Raw genomic sequence first — 19,174 nt, forward strand, 5'->3', positions numbered from 1 at the left:
TATTTTTATATTTTGGTTTTAAACTGGGATATAACAGACACGTTACACTGGCTTCAGGTGTACCACATAATGGTTATCTGTGTATACTGTGGATAATCACTACAGTAACTGACACAGTGACACTGCTTTGTCTCCTGTGATAAGAACTTTTCAGATCTATCTTTTTAGCAACTTTCAAAGACAGTATTAAATGGGCACTCTGCTCTATATTACACCCCAATGTTTGACTCTGTCAGCTGGAAATCTGTATCTCTTGACCCCTTTTATCCAAATTGCCCACGCCCCAGCCGGGCCCGCTTGTTTTTAAATTCCAAACGTTTTCAAACACAGTGCTTTCTGTTAGCAAAATGCTATCTATGAAGCTTCAAGGTGTAAATAATGACTTCTAGATCAATTCTGCTACCAACATATTTATCCATCAAGATTCTACGATAGAATGAAATAACGCTTTTGTTTAGGTAAACGTTTACAGTTTATGTGAGTCTCCTATGTGTTTTGGGAAAGACCTTCTCAAAGTATTTGATAAAGATTTTTCATTTTTTCCCTAGTGCCATTTATAGTCACATAAATTCATCCTATGGAGAAGGCGATGGCACCCCACTCCAGTACTCTTGCCTGGAAAATACCATGGACGGAGGAGCCTGGTGGGCTGCGGCCCATGGGGTCGCTAGGAGTCGGACACGACTGAGTGCCTTCACTTTCACTTTTCACTCTCATGCACTGGAGAAGGAAATGGCAACCCACTCCAGTGTTCTTGCCTGGAGAATCCCAGGGACAGGGGAGCCTGGTGGGCTGCCGTCTATGGGAGCTGGACAGAGTCGGACACAACTGAAGTGACTTAGCAGCAGCAGAAATTCATCTTAACCTACATTTAAGAACCTAACTCTGGTTATGAATGTTAAAAAAACCCCAAACAAACAAAGTAGTCTCAGAAAAGACTGACATTTCAGTAATCTTTGCCAGCTGGCAGGTTCAAAATGGAATCTAAATATTGTATTAACAATATCAATAACAAGCAAGTTTGGTGGGCTTTAATAAAACACGCTTGAATTGTGAGAAAAATTCTCATTATTTTGTTTCACCCAGCTTTAATTTAGCTCATTGATTTAATAAAATCTATGACAATCTTGTTTTTTTAATCATGTTAGAATTCTGAGGTTCACTCCATGTGCATAGTAATAATCTGAAATCAAGCAGGTGTAATGAATTTTTGTGGCCAAATCATTTTTGAAACATTTGATTGAAGTCACATATACCCAGCAAAGTCCACATACGTACCCAGCTCAGCGAATTTTCAGTTTGCCCAGCACCCAGGTAAACACACTGGCATCTCAGGAGCCCCCTCCACGCCCTGCAGTCCCGACCTCGCACCCCAAGGATAACGGGAACCTTGGTTGCTCCCTGCCCACTTTCCCTGTGAACACTGGGGGCGCAGCCCTGAGTCCAGGAGTGTGAAGCGGCGGCTCGTGGGGGATTCCATCTGCTGCCTGAGAGGCAGGCGGTGACGTCCTGATCTTGCAGACAGAGAAACAGAAGCTCAGAGTTGAGTATTTGAGCGAGGCAAGAGGAATGTGTGTAAATGATGTGCAGGTGTGCGTGTGTGTAAGAGGGAGAGACAGACAGACAGACACTGACTGATTGTGAGGAACTGTCAGAGTGAGGATTCAAAGCCGGTCCCTCCAGTGACAAACTCAGCTCAGCCGCATAAACGCTCCTCTAGACAATGGCATCTTTCTCCAAAGTAATCGATTCAGAAGCCCAACGAATGCCACTTACAGTTAGATGCCCTTGTGTACAAAAGGGCTATCCCACCCCTGGGTCCCCCCTTCACACCCACCACACACACACACACAGTATACATGCACACCACACACACACGCACACACACCACACACACCCACACACACCCACATACACACACGTTAGGGCAGTTTTTGACATGGAATCCACTCTCTCACTCAGCATCTTATCTTCCCCTCACTACATTCTGGATTGTGAACAATTTTGAGACTCATGAGAGGTATCTTAATTTTGAAAATTAAGTTGGAAACCGGCAAGTGAAATTGAAGAGGTTCCATCTCGGGTTCTGAACTGGATTTTCATTACCCAATTACTCTTCAAATTACACTGATTTAAGACGTGATTACTATTATTTTTCTTAAGTAGGCGGGGTAACGAGAGAAAGGCAGAGCAGCCAGCCTGGGGGTCTGTGAGGCTCTACCGTCTCTCACCTGCCCGGCTGCCTCCACCCAAAGCTGCAACTGGGTCTGCCTCGCTCCTCGCCCACCCAGTGAAGCTGCCCGCATCCTTTTCCGGCCCAGCTATGACCGCTACGACCCGCGTCTCCCTGACCAGCCTCCTCGTGACCACGTGCTGTGATGGGCACCACCCTACAGGGGCTTCCCATGTTCACAGACTTGGCTCTTAGTTCTTGACCCCTCTTTATACACCTGGTTTCATCTTAAGATTTAAATTGCACCACGCAACCCAAGTCGCCACCACGTGGCCACTCCCATCCCCTCAGAGTCAGACCCACCTTCTACTGCGCCTCTCGAATCTCCTGACAAGCCTTTCATCTTCCCCTCTTCTCTCCTGCAGGGAGTCGGGGGAAGCTGCCTGGAAGGGGCCTGGCGAGCTTCCCATCTGCATCCTGGACCACCCTGCCTCAGCCCTGCTCTCCAGCCCGTGCACGTCCCAAGTCTTTGCACTCGTCAGTGCCCTGCGCCTCTGGGGACGGGCTCCATGACTTTGTGGGCTGGGCTGAGTGTTTCTGCCGTGGCTCTCGAGTGAGTGCTCTTTGGTACTGGGGCCCTGGTGACACTGTGATGGAGGAGGGCACAGGTAATGGTATCGTGGAGTCCACAGCCCCCTACTGCACTAGCAGCGCCCCTCAGTGAAGCCTCCCTGAGCCCTGACTCCCCCCAGAGCCTGTGCGCTTCTGTACTGGCATGAACCACGCAGGCTTCTTAGCGATTCTGTCTCCCAGCGAAACACCCAGAGGTCCACACACCGCCGGGGTAGCTGGCACCCTGTAGGAAATCAAGGAATGTTCGTGAAATGTACACGCATAAGTCACTATCAAAGGCTGAACTGTGTCCCCCTCCCCAAATTCATATGCTGAAACTCTAATCCCGAATGGGGTTGAATTTGGACACAGAGCCTCTAACGAGGTAATGAAAACAGAACGTGAGGGTGGGGCTCGAGAGCAGTGGGATCCTGCCGGGGCCCTAATCTGACGGGGCTAGCGTCCTCAGTGGGGAGAAGAGGGCAATGACGCACACAGACACAGGAGAGGCCACGCCGGGCACAGCGAGGGGCGGCCGCCTGCAGGCCCCAGGAGGCTGGGGAGAGCAAGCCTGCTGCCGCTGGCGTCCAGAGGGGCAGGAGACGGATCTGATGAACACGTGCCCCCTTTGCCCACCCACGGTCTGTGGGGTTTCGTTAGGGCCTCCCTGGCTGATTAACACGTTACATGGCTGAGCATCCTGGACTCTGATGTGAGGACCCGGGGGAAATCCACTCTGGCTGCTAAGAGAAATTTCCAAAGATTCCGAGGTTGGTCGGTTGAGGTCAACCCTCAGTAAATGGCAGCTACGTCCCGTCTTCCGTCTCCCTCACCAAGGAGACAGGTCTAGTGCAAGTAATCCGTTTAAGGTGAATGTCACCTTTATCTGAGATTCTGGGCCTCTGGGAAATTACCTGACTTGACCGGCACCACCAAACCCCCCGAGACCTTGGCACCCCGTACCCACTGGCACGGGCCCTTCTCACGATAAGGGGGCTGTTAGGGTCTCAAAGGGGAAGATCTGCCCTTGGCCTCTGACCTCCCCTGGCCGGCCATGCACACCTGCAGACGTGACCTAACGCCCTGTCCGCTGCTTTGGTTTTTAAACTTGCTGCGCTGCTGTAATGGACAGTTCCTCTCTCTCTCTCTTTGGGAAAGGACCCCGACTTGCATCTGAGACCCTTCCAGCTCCCAGTCTGTCCGCGAGCTTCTGAGTGAACCACCCTCCCATTCCTCAGACCGCAGTGTGGTCCCAGGAGGTCAGGCTCGTCTCCTTACAGCTCTTCTGTGGGAACACCAAGAAGTACCAGGGAGCTTCTCTGGGGAACACCCGGGCCAGCGGGCTTCAAAGTCTGCAGCCCAAGAGGCTGCTGGCAGCCACCGGGTATCCACAAACCCACGTGGGCCTCCGAGCCTATCCCACTAAAGGCAAAGCTGAGCTGGGGGACAGGGAGGCTGTCACAGAGACGAGTCACAGTGCCTAGACCCTCGGTTTGCTTAAGTCAAGTCATCGTCTCTGGAAAGCTCTCCAAGCTCATCTCATATTCTCTCAAAAGACGGCTGAACCATGACGTGCACCCCTCAGGACAATGGAGAGGCTGGCGTTGCACCGATGGAAATCGTCGGTGACGCACGTATTGAGCCAAGCGGGTGGCATTCATTTAGAGCTTATTTGCCAGGACTCCTGGGTATACACACACACACACAACTCCCCCATTCCAAATCAAGCTGGGTTAAGTAAACTGGAGAATTCATGAGCTCCTCTGACTGGACGAAACCCAGGCAGGGCCGTGGCAGAGTGGTCTCACGCCTCCTCTTCGCTGCCATTTCTTGTACCCTGGTTGACCCTACACGGGAGGCCTGGTGATGCCGGCACAGCCTTCAGGGTCCTAACACTCAGGAGAAGGGAGATCAGGGCAGGACCCCGGCCTGGACCATGTACCCACGTCTCCACCAATGGCCAAGGCCAGGCAGATCCTGGAAAAAGTTGGCATCTCTCATTGAAATATATTGTTGCAGCATTATGTGTGTGTGTGTGTGCAAACAGGGGGACCCACTAGAGAAGAAAGGTGCCCTTGATGCCCTGATACGGCTATGGGTACCCATGCGGCCCCTGTGAGCACCCCAGTTAGGGCCTATGACCGCTGCAAAAGTTTAAAGATGAAAACTTCGTTCATAATGGTTTCATTTCCTAACCACAGCGAAACTTCAAAGAACGAAGTCTCTCGGAGTCTGAGAAATACGGTACACACAGATGATGAACACAGGACTGCCCTCTCCGTATGTCACAGGTCACCAGGCATGGACCTGTGGTTCTGACACCTCCCTGCAAGGCGCACCCAGTGCAAAACGAGAGCATCTGAGCCTGCCGCCCGGAAAGCAATCACAGCGCGAGGAGGAGCCGGCCCCGCGAGAGACTGTGGCCGAGAGGCGGGGGCTAGTGCCACACGCCCTGCGAACACAGCCCTGAAGCCTGCTATCACGGCGGCAGCCTCTCCTCCCCCCGTCCCCTCTTTCGAACCAGCCTTCACAGACAGTCCACATTCGGGCACAATCAAGACGCCGAGAGGGAGAATCAGGAAAACAGACCACAGGCTATTCCAACCCGGCCCAGGGGACCTTGCTCTGTGCCACGCGTCTGCGAGATCTCAGTCACTCAACAGGGCCCGCGAGCGCAGCTGGTGAGGGCGCAAGTTCCCCTCCTCCGGTGGGCACCCTGCGGGCATCTGCCTCCACAGAGAAGAGGAGACTGAACGCAGTCGTAAACATTCCCGAAGACACAACATCCATTCAACTGGGCAAGGGTATTTTTATGTTGTTGTTTGGGGGTGGGAAGAATTGAAGACCTTAGGAAACTACAGGAATGCTATTGTATACATGATGAATTTTGCTTACTGAACACAATAATTACCAGGCACGGTGCCAGCCCTGTACATATGCTATTTTTTTCTTTAGTCGTGTCCAACCCTTTGCGACCCCATGGACTGCAGACTGCCAGGCTCCTCTCTCCATGGGATTCTCTAGGCAAGAACGACAAGTGGGTTGTCATTCCCTTCTCCAGGGGATCTTCCCAACCCAGGGATCGAACCCCTGTCTCCGGCATTGCAGGCAGATTCATATATATACTGTTTTAATTTCCGCAAAATCTGAGGAGGCACTACTATCTGTCTTCTTGGCTGGAAAGGCTCAAATGGCCAGACGAGCTGCTCGCAGTCAGGCAGATGGTGGGCAGCCAGCGGGGGGCAGGGGGCGGGCTGGCCGGCCCCGAGGCCCACAGTCTCTCCTGGTCACAGCCTCCCTGCACCTGGGGCACCTACATGTGCCAGGATGCCACACGGATCACCATCCAGTCTTCACACGTAACTGCATTCACCTGGCAAGACTGGTACGTTTGCGTTTCACGGAAGCCCGAAGAAGTTTATGTGAGTTTTCCGAGGTCAGACAGCAGTCAGGCAGCAAGGCAGGGAATAGGCTGGGGGAGGCTGATCTGAAGACTCGGGACTTTCATCCTCACACCATCTTTGATGGGATAGAGGCGGCAGAGGAAGACGGGCAGGGGAGACGTCCTCTTGTGGACACAGAACAACCGGGGACAAAAGCCAGGATGCGTGGGTCACGTGCACTCACACACACAAGCACACACTCCTGACCTACGACACGCACTGCACCGAGGGCTGCCCAGTCCTCAGCCACACCTTTCGGTCGCCAAGGGAACCAAACAAGAACACAAACTTGACCCCTGCAGCTTACAGGTGGATGCTTCTCGGTTCACAACTGTGACGTGAACATTCCTCTGAGCCGATTCTAAAACATCCTTCTTCATTGTAAGCCTCCTGGCAGTTGCGTTGTAATACTTCTAAACTTCCATTCACGCACAGTTAAACGGGACGTCGAGGGGGCTGACTTTTCCAACTGCACTGTGAGATTCAGCACTTTGATAAAAGCAGGCTTTGCAGTCGTATACTCTTTTTATCATCTAAATGATACGATTTAACAGACAAGGAAAACACTTAAACGCTCAAAAAATTCAACCAAAAGGAAACAGTTCTGTTCCCGAATTATCATCTCTTTGTATCCCCTAGTATAAGATTCAGATAACCTCAAGTAAAGTATTCATTCTATTAAGAGGTGGGCCCTCTTTGCATTAATCTTTGAATGACTAATTTCAGGATTTCCCTGTCTCTTCTTCCTCGGCGGTTAAGATATCCTAAAGTTAGCTGTTTATACTAGGCACATGTGGGGACAAAGGGGCTTCCCAGAGGGCTCGGGGTAAGGAATCCACCTGCCAATGCAGGAGACTTGGGCGCGATCCCTGGGTCGGGAAGATCCCCTGGAGAAATGAAAGTCAACCTACTTCAGTATATTCACCAGGAAAATCCCGCGCCACAGTCCACGGGGCCGCAGAGAGTTGCACGCGACTGAGCGCGCGAGGCATGTGGGGACAAAGGACGATCACTCAAATGGAAGACGACAACGCAACACTCACTTCTGCTTTGCGCCTCGCTGTGATGAAGTGCTTTAAGCACTGCAACAGGGTTCTCTGCAGCCCCAGTCGGTAAAACTCTGCAGGCTGTCTAAACATCGGAAGCGGAGACCTGCTTAGAATTGTCGATGCCATTCTGAGCCAAAGACGTGTGCGTCCAGGCTTCCGATCCTGGCTCTGACACCAGGATCAGGACAATGAGCAGGATAACTGTTTGGGGCCTTATTTTCCTCATCTGCAAAATGGGAGTCATAGTACCCAAGATGTAAGGGTGCATCTGCTTCTGCTTTATTGACTGTGCCAAAGCCTTTGACCGTGTGGATCACAACAAACTGTGGAAAATTCTTGAAGAGATGGGAATACCAGACCACCCGACCTGCCTCTTGAGAAACCTGTATGCAGGTCAGGAAGAAACAGTTAGAACTGGACATGGAACAACAGATGGGTTCCAAACAGGAAAAGGAGTACGTCAAGGCTGTATATTGTCACCCTGCTTATTTAACTTATATGCAGAGTACATCATGAGAAACGCTGGGCTGGATGAAACACAAGCTGGAATCAAGATTGCTGGGAAAAATATCAATAACTTCAGACATGCAGATGACACCACCCTTATGGCAGAAAGTGAAGAGGAACTAAAGAGCATCTTGATGAAAATGAAAGAGGAGAGTGAAAAAGTTGGCTTTAAGCTGAACATTCAGAAAATGAAGATCATGGCATCCGGTCCCATCACTCCATGGCAAATAGATGGGGAAACAGTAGAAACAGTGGCAGACTTCACTTTCTTGGGCTCCAAAATCACTGCAGATGGTGACTGCAGCCATGAAATTAAAAGATGCTGGCTCCTTGCAAGAAAAGCTAGGACCAACTCAGAGAGCATATTAAAAAGCAGAGACATTACTTTGCCAGCAAAGGTCCATATAGTCAAAGTTATGGTTTTTCAGTAGTTATGTATGGATGTGAGAGTTGGACTGTGAAGAAAGCTGAGCACTGAAGAATTGATGCTTTTGAACTGTGGTTTTGGAGAAAACTCTTGAGAGTCCCTTGGACTGCAAGGAGATCCAACCAGTCCATCCTAAAGGAGATCAGTCCTGAGTGTTCATTGGAAGGACTGATGTTGAAGCTGAAACTCGAATACTTTGGCCACCTGATGCGAAGAGTTGACTCATTTGAAAAACCCCTGATGCTGGGAAAGATTGAGGGCAGGAGGAGAAGGGGACGACAGAGGATGAGATGGTTGGATGGCATTACTGACTCGATGGACATGAGTTTGAGCAAGCTCCAGGAGTTGGTGATGGACAGGGAGGCCTGGCGTGCTGCAGTTCATGGGGTCGCACAGAGGTGGACACCACTGAGCGACTGTACTGAACGGAATATAGAATAATGTAAGGAATATAAACAGCCAGACGTGAAAGGTCACAGGGTGTCTGATTCTGTCCGGGTGAGGTGTCCGGAACAGGCAGATCCTAGAAGGTAGCCCAGCAGTCACACCCTCAGGGTCGTGGGGCCCGCTGACCATCGGACCCACAGGGGGCTCTTCTCTAGACACCCCCCCCCCCACCTCCTCCAGCTTCTCCACACATCGGCCGTGCCCGGCCTGCCCCTTCTCTCTGAAGCTCCTTCTCCTCGTTTCAGTGATTGCCTCCAGCTTCCAAGTGGCTTCTTCAATGTCACGGCTGCTTGCTGTCAGCTACATCCCTCTTCCTACCATCACGTCAGGTCTGAAAGATGGAACCTTTTCCCTCTTTTTCATTCGACAACCCCCTGAAAAATCTCACCTATGCCTGTAACTTCCACGATCACGTCTGGACTGACAACTTACCGAACGCCCTCTTCTGTCTGCCCTCCCTCTACTAAGCTCCCGCCTTGGTTTACACATCCTCCTGAAACAGCAGAACTGTTTCACACATGAGTACCTCACACACACCCATCTGGGAGGGGCCTGGCCCAGAGGGAGCTCTGCACATCAGGTCCCCGGGAGAGCCGGCAGCTCTGGACAGCAGCCCTATTTCTGTCTATGGGGCCAGCCTCAACGCTGGATTTTCACGAACAGGGTTACTAAGGACAGTGGGACGGAGACTGGCAGAAACTCAAGTCAGATAGCAAAGTACACGCTATGTGACCGAGGCTTCTCAGCGTCTACGGCAGGCTGGTGATGTCAGGAAGCTGGCATGAATCTGGAGTCCCAAGGGACAGTGACCAAAGGCTTCTTTTAAAATTGCATTTCCTGAGTCAATCAGAGAAAGACAAATACTGTATTCCTCACATGTGCAATCTAAAAAATACAACAAACCAGTGAATGGAAGAGAAAGAAGCAGACTCAGAACAAACCAGTGCTTGCCAGTGGGGAAGGGGAGGCAGCCAAGAGGCACAGACTATCGGACACAAAATAAGCTACAAGGATATATTTTACAGCACAGGCAATATAGCCGATATTTTATAACTATAAATGGAGGATAACCTCCATGGAGGAATCACTATATGGTGCACTTATAAAATACTGAGTAACAACTATACTTCAATAAAAAAAAAAGATTGGAGTAGAAATAAAACAGAAATGCACTTCCTTTTAGTAACTTAAGAGCATATTCTCAGTGACCACACGGAACGTGAGTGATGAGGAGAACAGACCACCACCCCTGTAACTCCACGCGATAGTCAACAGAAACAGTCAGGTGACTCTGTTACTGAATTCCAGTTACATAAATATCTTTACAAAGAACTCAGTGAGAACAATAGAGAAACATGCCAAGAGATAAGGGCTCCTCGGAAAAACCTAAAGGGCTTTTGCAGGCCAAAAGGAGGCAGAAGGCAATCAGCACTGCGGGGAAATGTAGAGAGGTGTTTTTGTTCCCTTTCTGCTATTTCTAATTTTTTTTTTTTTGGAAAACGGGTGTGCCTAGGGGCAAGAATCAAGAGATTTATGCATTAGGTGAATTCCCTCTTTGCAAAATGGACAAAAGAGTCAGCTTGTGGAGCAGATTAGACGAAAGAAGCCAAAGAGCCTGGGGGCTCCAGCCAAATGGGAAAGAAATGCGGGGGGAGGGGCAGGGGGAGCCAGAACAAAACCAGGGTCTGGATGCAGAAAAAGATGGATGCGCCTGGAGTAGGGATGGGGCCACCAGGGAAGAACTGCCAGCAAGGCTGGTGGCAGGAACTGACGTCCCACCAAGATGGGCAGTGTGGGAGCCCACTCCTCTGAGGAAATTTGGAACTTTGCACCCTGAATACACAGCCAGGATTAAGGATCAAAAACCTCGACCATGAAGAAGTCAAAGGTTAAAAACTCTCACAACTGGACTTCCCTGGCAGCCCAGAATCCACCCTGCAACGCAAGGGACACCGGCTCAATCCGCTCACCACAACTAGAGAAAGGCCTCGCAGCACAGGACACCCAGCACAGCCAAAAATAAACAAACGGTTAAGTAAATCTTAAAAAAATAAAACCAAACTCTCACTATTAAGTATCTGTGAGGTGTCGGTCGGGTGCTGAGCTGGACAGATGTTTTCACGTTCACACCCTCCTTTAATCTCTGCAAAGATTCTGGGGAGCACAACTCATAGCCCCATTTTACAGACAATGGAAACTGAGGCCCAAGGTCAAACAGCCAATTCTTAGAGACAAAGGAATTCAAACCTGGGCTGCTGTGCTGAATCTGTGCTCCTTTGCGTGGAAATCTACAGTCCTGCTGGGTGTAACACAATCAAACGGAAAAGACTCTCACTCAGTCTTTGTGAGCCAGGAACTCGCAGGAGGCAGTCCTATTTGAAAGGAATCTAATATAAAGAGGCGAACAACTTGTTTTTCAGATCCACATAGAAATCCATCTGGGCTATCCCGTTTTCTGCCCTGTTCTGAGAATCACTGTGTGTGTGCTTGGTCACTCAGTCGTGTCCAACTCTTGGTGACCCCGTGGACTGTAGCCCGCCAGGGTCCTCTGTCCATGTTACTCTCCAGGCAAGAATACTGGAGTGGGGAGCCATTCCTTTCTCCAGGGGATCTTCCCAACCCAGGGATTGAACCCAGGTCTCCCGCATTGCAGGGGGATTCTTTACCATCTAGCCACCCTCAATGGACAAGGGAAGTTATAGCAGAGACGATGAACGGTACAGGGACACCACACTCAGGGGATGTTGGCCCCCTTTTCCGAAGATTCACAGTTCTGTCAAATGTTATAATAACTAAACTCTGGGAATTTAGCATGTTCTCAGTGCTTTACTAGGACTGCCCTGTGGCTAAGCTGGTAAAGAATACGCCTGCAACGTGGAAGACGAGGGTTCGATCCCTGGGTTGGGAAGATCCCCTGGAGAAGGGAAAGGCTGCCCACTCCAGTATTCTGGCCTGGAGAATCCCATGGACTATACAGTCTTTGGGGTCACAAAGAGTTGGACACGAATGAACGACTTTCACTTCATTTCAATGCTTTACTGATATGAATTCATCATTGAGTCCCACAAGGACCCTACGAGACAAGCATGTCTACTATTATCCCCTCAGAGAGGGTGAGCCCAGTGTCCAAGAAGCCAGGACAGTTCATTCCCACATTGTGCAAACCTGAACCACGATGCCTCCCACAGAGCTTCCCAGATGGCAGCAGTGCTGAAGGATCTGCCTGCCAAAGCAGGAGATGCAAGAAACTCTGATTTGATCCCTGGATTGGGAAGATCCTCTGAAGTAGGAAATGGCAACCCACTCCAGCATCCTTGCCTGGGAAATCCCAGGGACAGAGCAGGCTGGCGGGCTGCTGTCCACGGGGTCACAGAGAGTGGGCTGTGACGGAGCCACGGGGCACGCTACTATCTGAGACCTTTGAGAAAGGCCTGGTTCGAGGATCAGGACGCAGCCAGCAGCGGCGGACCTGCCTCCTCTCTTCTGACCATCTGCTGAAGGGAGCACTCCTTCCGCTGGGCTGAGGCCATTTCGACCCACGTTGGGACGTTGCTAGGACGGACCAGCGCGGCCATCTACGGGAAACCCCTGCCATTTCTGAGGTCCACTCCTTGATTCACAGGCAAGAACATGAAACCCTAGGCGTGCCATGAGGTCTGTCCAAGGTCAGAGCGGTTACCAAGCAGCAGAGCTGGCACCCAAGCAGGTCAGTCACTGGCGACGCACGGCTCCGTCCACTAGAACCCGTCTCTGATGCACTGATACTGGCTGTGGGGTTTGTCACAGCAGCAAATACACGGAAGAGGGGCGCTACCCTGCGCACATTTTAGCTGAGAAAACCCGCAGAGCAGCTACGGGACAGAGGAAGGGGTCAGTGTCGTGGAGAGTGGCGACACACAGGACTCCCAGCAGAGCGAGCCCGTGAAGGCTGCCGGGTTCCCAGCGTGGCCTCTCGGTCTGCTCCCGGCCTGGGGCGGCTCTGTCCTGCTCGGGGCGCTGGAAACGCCTGGAAGGTCTTCTTCCCAGCTCACTAGTGCAGCTGGGGGGCTGTGAGAAGCGAATGCAGAGAAACATCTGCCCTGTGCGTTAGGGGGTTTATTCGAATTCCACTCCTGCATTCTGCGGCAGCAGCGCTAGCAACAGCAGCCGCGTCCAGCAGGGCCCGGTGGGCTGGCCGGGGACAGGTCTGCCCGGCGAGGGGGCGCTTTGGGGTTTGAAGGGCTTTGGGAGAAGAGTGGGGAGGCGGGGTCTGCCCCCAGGGCCGCCGGCGGTGGTGCCGGGCGGGCGGGCTTCCTCAGGGGACTCCAGCCCCATCCCCGCCCGACACACGGAGACAGAGAGCAAAGGTGAGGCCCGGGCCACGCGGTCAGCGGTCACAGCTGCGGAGGCAGCAGCTTCTCTCCGAACAAAACCCCGTGCGGAGCTCGGGGGCCTGCAGAGCCCACGAAGGCCCCAGGCGGGCGGACGTGGAGGATCCGTGGGGCGGCGGGAACAGGAGCAGGGATGACCCGCACGGTGGAGGGAGCAGAGGAGGGTCAGACCAGGGCCCAGGACCGCCTCTGACTAGGGGTCGCTGGCCCACTAACGTAATCCAACCACGGCTGACGTTTAAATGAAGGAACCTAATTTTCAGTCTGAACGAGTGAATGGAACGTGTGTATATGTGTGTGTGCGGGGGGACAAGGGTTGGGGATCGGGAGTTCCAAAGAGGGAAAACACACACACATGAAACACTGTTCTCATTAAGAAAATATGATGTTATTATTAATACCTAAGAAATTTTAAAATACCTAAGAAAATTTAATACTTTGGCCAAAATTTAATACCGATGCAAAGAGCTGACATTTGAAAAGACCCCAATGCTGGGAAAGATTGAAAGCGGGAGGAGAAGGGGACGACAGAGGATGAGATGGCTGGATGGCATCACTGACTCAGTGGAGATGAGTCTGAATAAACTCCGGGAGTTGGTGATGGACAGGGAGGCCTGGTGGGCTGCAGTCCACCGGGTTGCAAAGAGTCAGACACGACTGAGCGACTGAACTGAACTGAAGAAATTTTAAAATGCATTTCACAAGGACACCCTATTCCGTGCTCTGTAATAAGTTATACGGGAAGAGAGTCTAAGAGGTGAAGAACCTGCAGGAGACACTGGGGACTCAGGTTTGACCCTGGATAAGAAAGATCCCCTGGAGAAGGCACGGCAACCCACCCACTCCTCCTGCCTGGAGAATCCCATGGACAGAGGAGCCTGGTGGGCCACAGTCCACGGGGTCACAGAGAGTCAGGCATATGTGTATGTATAGCTTAATCCTGCTGTACACCTGAGCCTAACAACACTGTGAATCAGTCATACTCCAACAAAAAGGTTTTTTTAAAGACAGTTTTAAAAATGTATTTCACACCCAGAGATCATCAGAGAGACACGCAGAGACAGGCAGAGGGGACGCTGGGGACGCCTGTCAGCTGGCCACTCCTGAGGGTGCGGAATGAGCCCCACTCATCTGTTTGGCTTCATCCTGGGGTCCCTTTAAACACAGGGCTGGTCCCCTTCTGGCGCTCAGCTAGGTCTCTATTGTACAAGATCTGAAGTGCTCTCTACCCGCTCAAACTGTGAATGTCCTGAAATTGTCTCTCGCAGCCTAAATGGCGTTTACAATAAATACTGTGAACTGATGAAACGACCAATTATGGTAAGTATCCGTGCCTGGTGTAATCCAAGCCAAATCTTAGCCCATTATCCTCAGAACCGGGAGATGAATCAGCAGGCCCTCTTGCCAGCGACCCCGCAAGAACCAGATCCCAGAGGCCGCCCTGGCAGCACCTCCAGCGCTTCCAGTTGATTCCTCCAATTGGGTTTACGCTGGAAAAAAATTACTGTGCTGCGTCCCTGCTCAACAGCTCAGAAACCAAGTGGCCATCAGACAAGGCACACCAGCTCCCGCTGCGACCGCTGGGCTGCCATGCTCCTTGGGCGCAGGCTTGCCCTTCTATCACTTCCTCTTTGGAGCTTTTCTCCTGAGACACACCCTGGAGCGCCTGAGGCATGACTGAAAGCGCCCACAAGGGCCTGTTTCCGCGCCCGCCCCGGGAGCCCCACAGCGCTCTCCGCCTGCGGTCCTCTCTCGGTCCTCTCGTGCCCACGGGCTCTGGTGGCTCCCCCTCCGGGCACGCCCCCCTCAGCAGTTGCTCCAAGGCCCTGAGCAAGTGTCAGCTCTCCCAGGAAGTGGCGGCCCCTCCCTCCTGACAAAAGCAAGGCTAACCCCCTATCTGCTCCTTATGCAGCCTAGATTCCTCCACTCTCAGCCCCTAGGGCCAGGCCACAGAGCAGGTCCTCCCCAGCCCCAGGGCAGCCTGGCTCCTCAGGTTCTGCCTGTGGTCAGGGCCCACGGTCACAGCTGGGCTTTGCTGGCCGGCCCTGTGTCACCCCGTGTGACCAAGCTTCACCTTCTACTCTGCTCCTAGAACTCAGCTCTTTAAGGCATCTTCTTGGCCTGCTGTCTCTATGCCTGTGGCTGATCCTGGTAACAGAGTTCTCTCCCAGCCTGATTATCCAGGAAAACATCTTCCTGCTTCCCACAGACATTAAAAAAAAAGTGGACATATACTGAAGGTATAAAGTACAAAGACGAGAAAGCAGGCACAAATCGGCCACGGTTTCTTCTACTTGATCCTAAGCTAAACCTCCCGCCGGCGTGACTGGGCAGCTCCCTTCTTTCTCTGCCCCTCTCTTTACTGTGAGACTTTTGTTCCTGAGCATCAGCAACTTCTTAATGAGCACCGTCCACCAAAGAAACCCGACATCCGACAAACATCTACAAAACAGAAGCAGACTCACAGACCCAGAGGGCAGACTTAGGGTGGTCAGGGGGCGGGGAGAGGCTGGGGAGGGAGGGACCTGGAGCCTGGGATGGGCCAGTGCCTCAGGATGGATCAACAACCAGGTCCTACTGTAGAGAACAGGGAACTACATTCAATATCCTGTGAGCAACCACAGTGGAAAAGAATATGAAAAACATACATATATTTATATTCATAACCAAGTCAACTTGTTGCACAACAGAAACTAATACAACACTGAGAATCAACTATACCTTAATAAAATAAACTAAAAAGGTATTAATTCAGAAGAATACACATAGTTTTAAAACTCTTACCATGATGTAAGTGTCTTGCAAACTCTCTATACAGATACAGCAAGTGAAGAAACAGGAAATACCATTAACAAATCTCCACCCACTCCCAAATTCTCACCACGATCCTGATTCCCACATGTACAAAAAAAATTAATAGGACGTATTGAATTGGATGTGGATTCAACGAGCATCTGAAATCTGTAATAATTCAATTCTCAATGCCTAAGAGTAATTAGGAATATTTAACCCAAAAAGAACAGAAACTATGTCTACCACCCAATGAGACAGAATCTCACAATGAAATCGCTCAGCTTCAGAAACCTTATCAATTTTTCCCTCATGCATGTGCCCCGTAGAAATAACCAAAAACTAACATGCTTAGAGCAAATCTTCCCTAATGTGGAACTTAATGAATAAAAATCCTGTAGGAAAGTGCTCTCAGTAAATAAAATCACTTTTGTGAAAATAATCCAACCATGAACGGCATTCGTATCATTGCTACAGATCTAGAGGAAAAATAAGGTGCGTACAACTTGGAAATCCCCTTGAGAAAACCCAAAGGCTCATCATCTACACTTTCTGAAGGGAGCATTGAGTATATATCTTTTAAATTATGTCTTAATATTTGAGAGTGGAGGCATTTTCCAATTGTTTTCTTAAATATTCAGGATATCTATAACGGTTACTAAAATCAGAATTAACCAGACCTGCCTGCCTAAATTTCACCGACCAAGCAAAGACACAAAGTCCTAAGTCCCCAATTTCACAGGCTACATAAAAAAGCATGCAATTGTATGGCCTTGAAAACAACTTCGCAAAGGCGACGGCGTCTCTCTCAGCTGTCTGAGCTGCTCTGGAAACCTGAAGCTAAATACTTCTTAGCTGCATTTTAGTCTGCTCTTTCCCGCCCATGGCTGACCCTCGGCATGTACTTTTGAGAAAAAGAGGCTTAGCAGCTCTCAACCAACCAAGGTTCACTGAAACTCCTCAACCTAGAGCCCAGGACAGGTCCGAAGCTCTTGGCACCAGCAACCCACTTGCTTCGGGTCAGTGGTGCCCCTGTGAGGCCCAGCCAGTCAAGAGAGGCTAGCGGCGAGGGCAAGTCAAGACCCCTCAGGGGCAGCCAATTCCAGCCGGTCTGCAGGGCAGGCATGCTGAACGGTCATCTCCCCAAACACTTTCTAAAGTAGACAGCAGGCATCTTCTTGCTGTCTTTAGCCACGCAGTCTTCTTTGACTGTGGCCATTTCTAAAGACGCTTGATGGCAAAATTAGAGATGAAAGGCTGTTTGAATTCCTTGAGCACACGGGATAGGAAGTTGTTAGGCAGCTGAGGACGGAATGGACAGCAGGGAGAATGCCCCCCCGTGCCCCTCGCAAATGACGCCTGCAGGGACAAGAGGTATGGGTGTGAACTCTGACCCTCCGAACCTGCCTCAGTCACCCTTCTGGGCACCCATGGATGTCGGACAACAAGCAAGAAGTGAATCTCCACGAGACCCGAGCACCCAAATGCCCACAGCATTCCTCAGAGATTGCCAAGCACGGGCAATCCGTAACGGGGTATGACTTCGGTTTTCTCAACCCATTTCTGTCACCGTGACATCGTTACGCATAATTCCAATTTCACCAAAGCAAGTCAAGCGCTTCTCGAATCTCACCAGTGACGACAGACCAAAGAAACTGTCCCATCTCAGACCAGCGAGTCAGAGCAACCAGGAGACGAGAGGAGGATAGAACAAAGAGACACGGAGACACAGGGCCACCCACAGGAGGCACCCAGGCAGGGGGCAGGAGCGCCCCCGCAAGCAGGGTGGGGATGTGGGGGCAAGGGCGTGCAGAGGCCTACCTTGCAGGAGGGCTCCGTTCCTCTTGAAGAAGGTGCTGCCTGGCCAGAGGGGTGGACCTGATGTGCTGAAACGGAAGAGAAAGCAGCGTGAGCCAGAGCTGTCCACACTCGCTCGGGGGACGGCCTACAAACACGCCCTTCCAAGTGGCTTCAAAACACCGCCCCAGCTATGCCCTATCCATACCCTCCGAAAATGCATCTTTGAAGAGCGTTAGGCTTGTTGATGGAGAAGGCAATGGCAACCGACTCCAGTACTCTTGCCTGGAAAATCCCATGGGCACAGGAGCCTGGCAGGCTGTAGTCCATGGGGTCATGAAGAGTTGGACACGACTGAGCGACTTCACTTTCACTTTTCCTTTCGCGCACTGGAGAAGGAAATGACCACCCACTCTAGTGTTCTTGCCTGGAGAATCCCAGGGACGGGGGAGCCTGGTGGGCTGCCATCTATGGGGTCACACAGGGTTGGCCACGACTGAAGCAACTTAGCAGCAGCAGCAGCAGGCTTGTTGAATGACGAACGAGCTTCATCTTTCAAAGTGCAGATCCTGTCCGTGTGGGTATTCTGATCACCGTCTCAACCCTCCTCCCTCCTCTCTCTCTCTCTCTCCCTCTCCCCCCCCACCTCCCATCCACGTCTTCTGAGGTCAGCAGGTTTTCCACCACTTCTGGTGCCACTGGCCCAGTGCAAAGGCAAGTTTCCCTTCTGGCATTTCTGCCACCACGCTTAATGCACAGATCTGACCTTGAGCGCCTCCCTCCCTCCCTCACGGCCAGTCTCCCATCCCGTTTTCAATTTCCTGGCTTACAGTGTTGCACTCTGTATCCTATAAAACATTTTGCAGCTATGTTACCACTCACAGCTCTGTAACAGGAGAGGCAAGAAGAGTGGAAAGATCAATGCATCACAAAGACACTTTATCACATTCATAGACCAGCATTTTCACTGTTTTAAGACGCCCAGTGAAAACCTTTATAACCTAGCCTGTCTTAGGAAAATATCCTTGGAGTGGAAAGGAGGTGATTCTAAGTCAAGGATTGGTTTAGATTAATGTTAGCGAGCACTTAGTCAAAACTGTTCCTACAGCCAGCCCCAGAGGTGGCATAAATTACTTTCTCCAAAATAGAATGTGGCAAACGATCCTGGTTAAGGCATTATCAATCACCTTCAACATTAAAAAAAATAAAAAATTGGGTCTGAATACACGTCTGTAAGTTTGGCGAACATGAACACACACACACACACACACACACACACACCCCCAAAAGTCTGAAGGACTTGCCAGTGCATGCTTCTAGAGTCAATCAGGGTCTCCAATAATGCAACTTGTTAACAAGAAGGAGAGATGTCAGGGACACACCCTGTTGACCAAGACTTCAGGCCCAGAGATACAAACGGCACGGCAGGTATGAGGACTCCTGAGGAGCCGAGAAAGGAGAGGGAAAGAGCTGCCGCACACAGACGCGTCAGAGTAACGGCAGACGTGTTGGAAAACGCACGGGGGGAACCCTGACTTAAACGATGGAGCTTCTGTTGA

The 19,174-nt window shown here is 51.1% G+C and overlaps 1 protein-coding gene across 6 annotated transcripts in view; it reads right to left on the bottom strand.

Annotated features, from left to right (window-relative positions):
* FOXN3 (forkhead box N3) overlaps positions 1-19,174 on the bottom strand; it is a 450,721-nt gene that overhangs the window by 107,447 nt on the left and 324,100 nt on the right. For all 6 annotated transcript variants that reach the window (XM_052646565.1, XM_052646570.1, XM_052646567.1 and 3 more), the window contains one exon: positions 17,640-17,704. In XM_052646565.1, the coding sequence (XP_052502525.1) occupies positions 17,640-17,704 (65 nt within the window). The remainder of the gene's footprint in view (positions 1-17,639; positions 17,705-19,174) is intronic.

The sequence above is a fragment of the Budorcas taxicolor genome, chromosome 10 (genome assembly GCF_023091745.1).
Source record: "Budorcas taxicolor isolate Tak-1 chromosome 10, Takin1.1, whole genome shotgun sequence".
NCBI classification, from domain to species: domain Eukaryota; kingdom Metazoa; phylum Chordata; class Mammalia; order Artiodactyla; family Bovidae; genus Budorcas; species Budorcas taxicolor.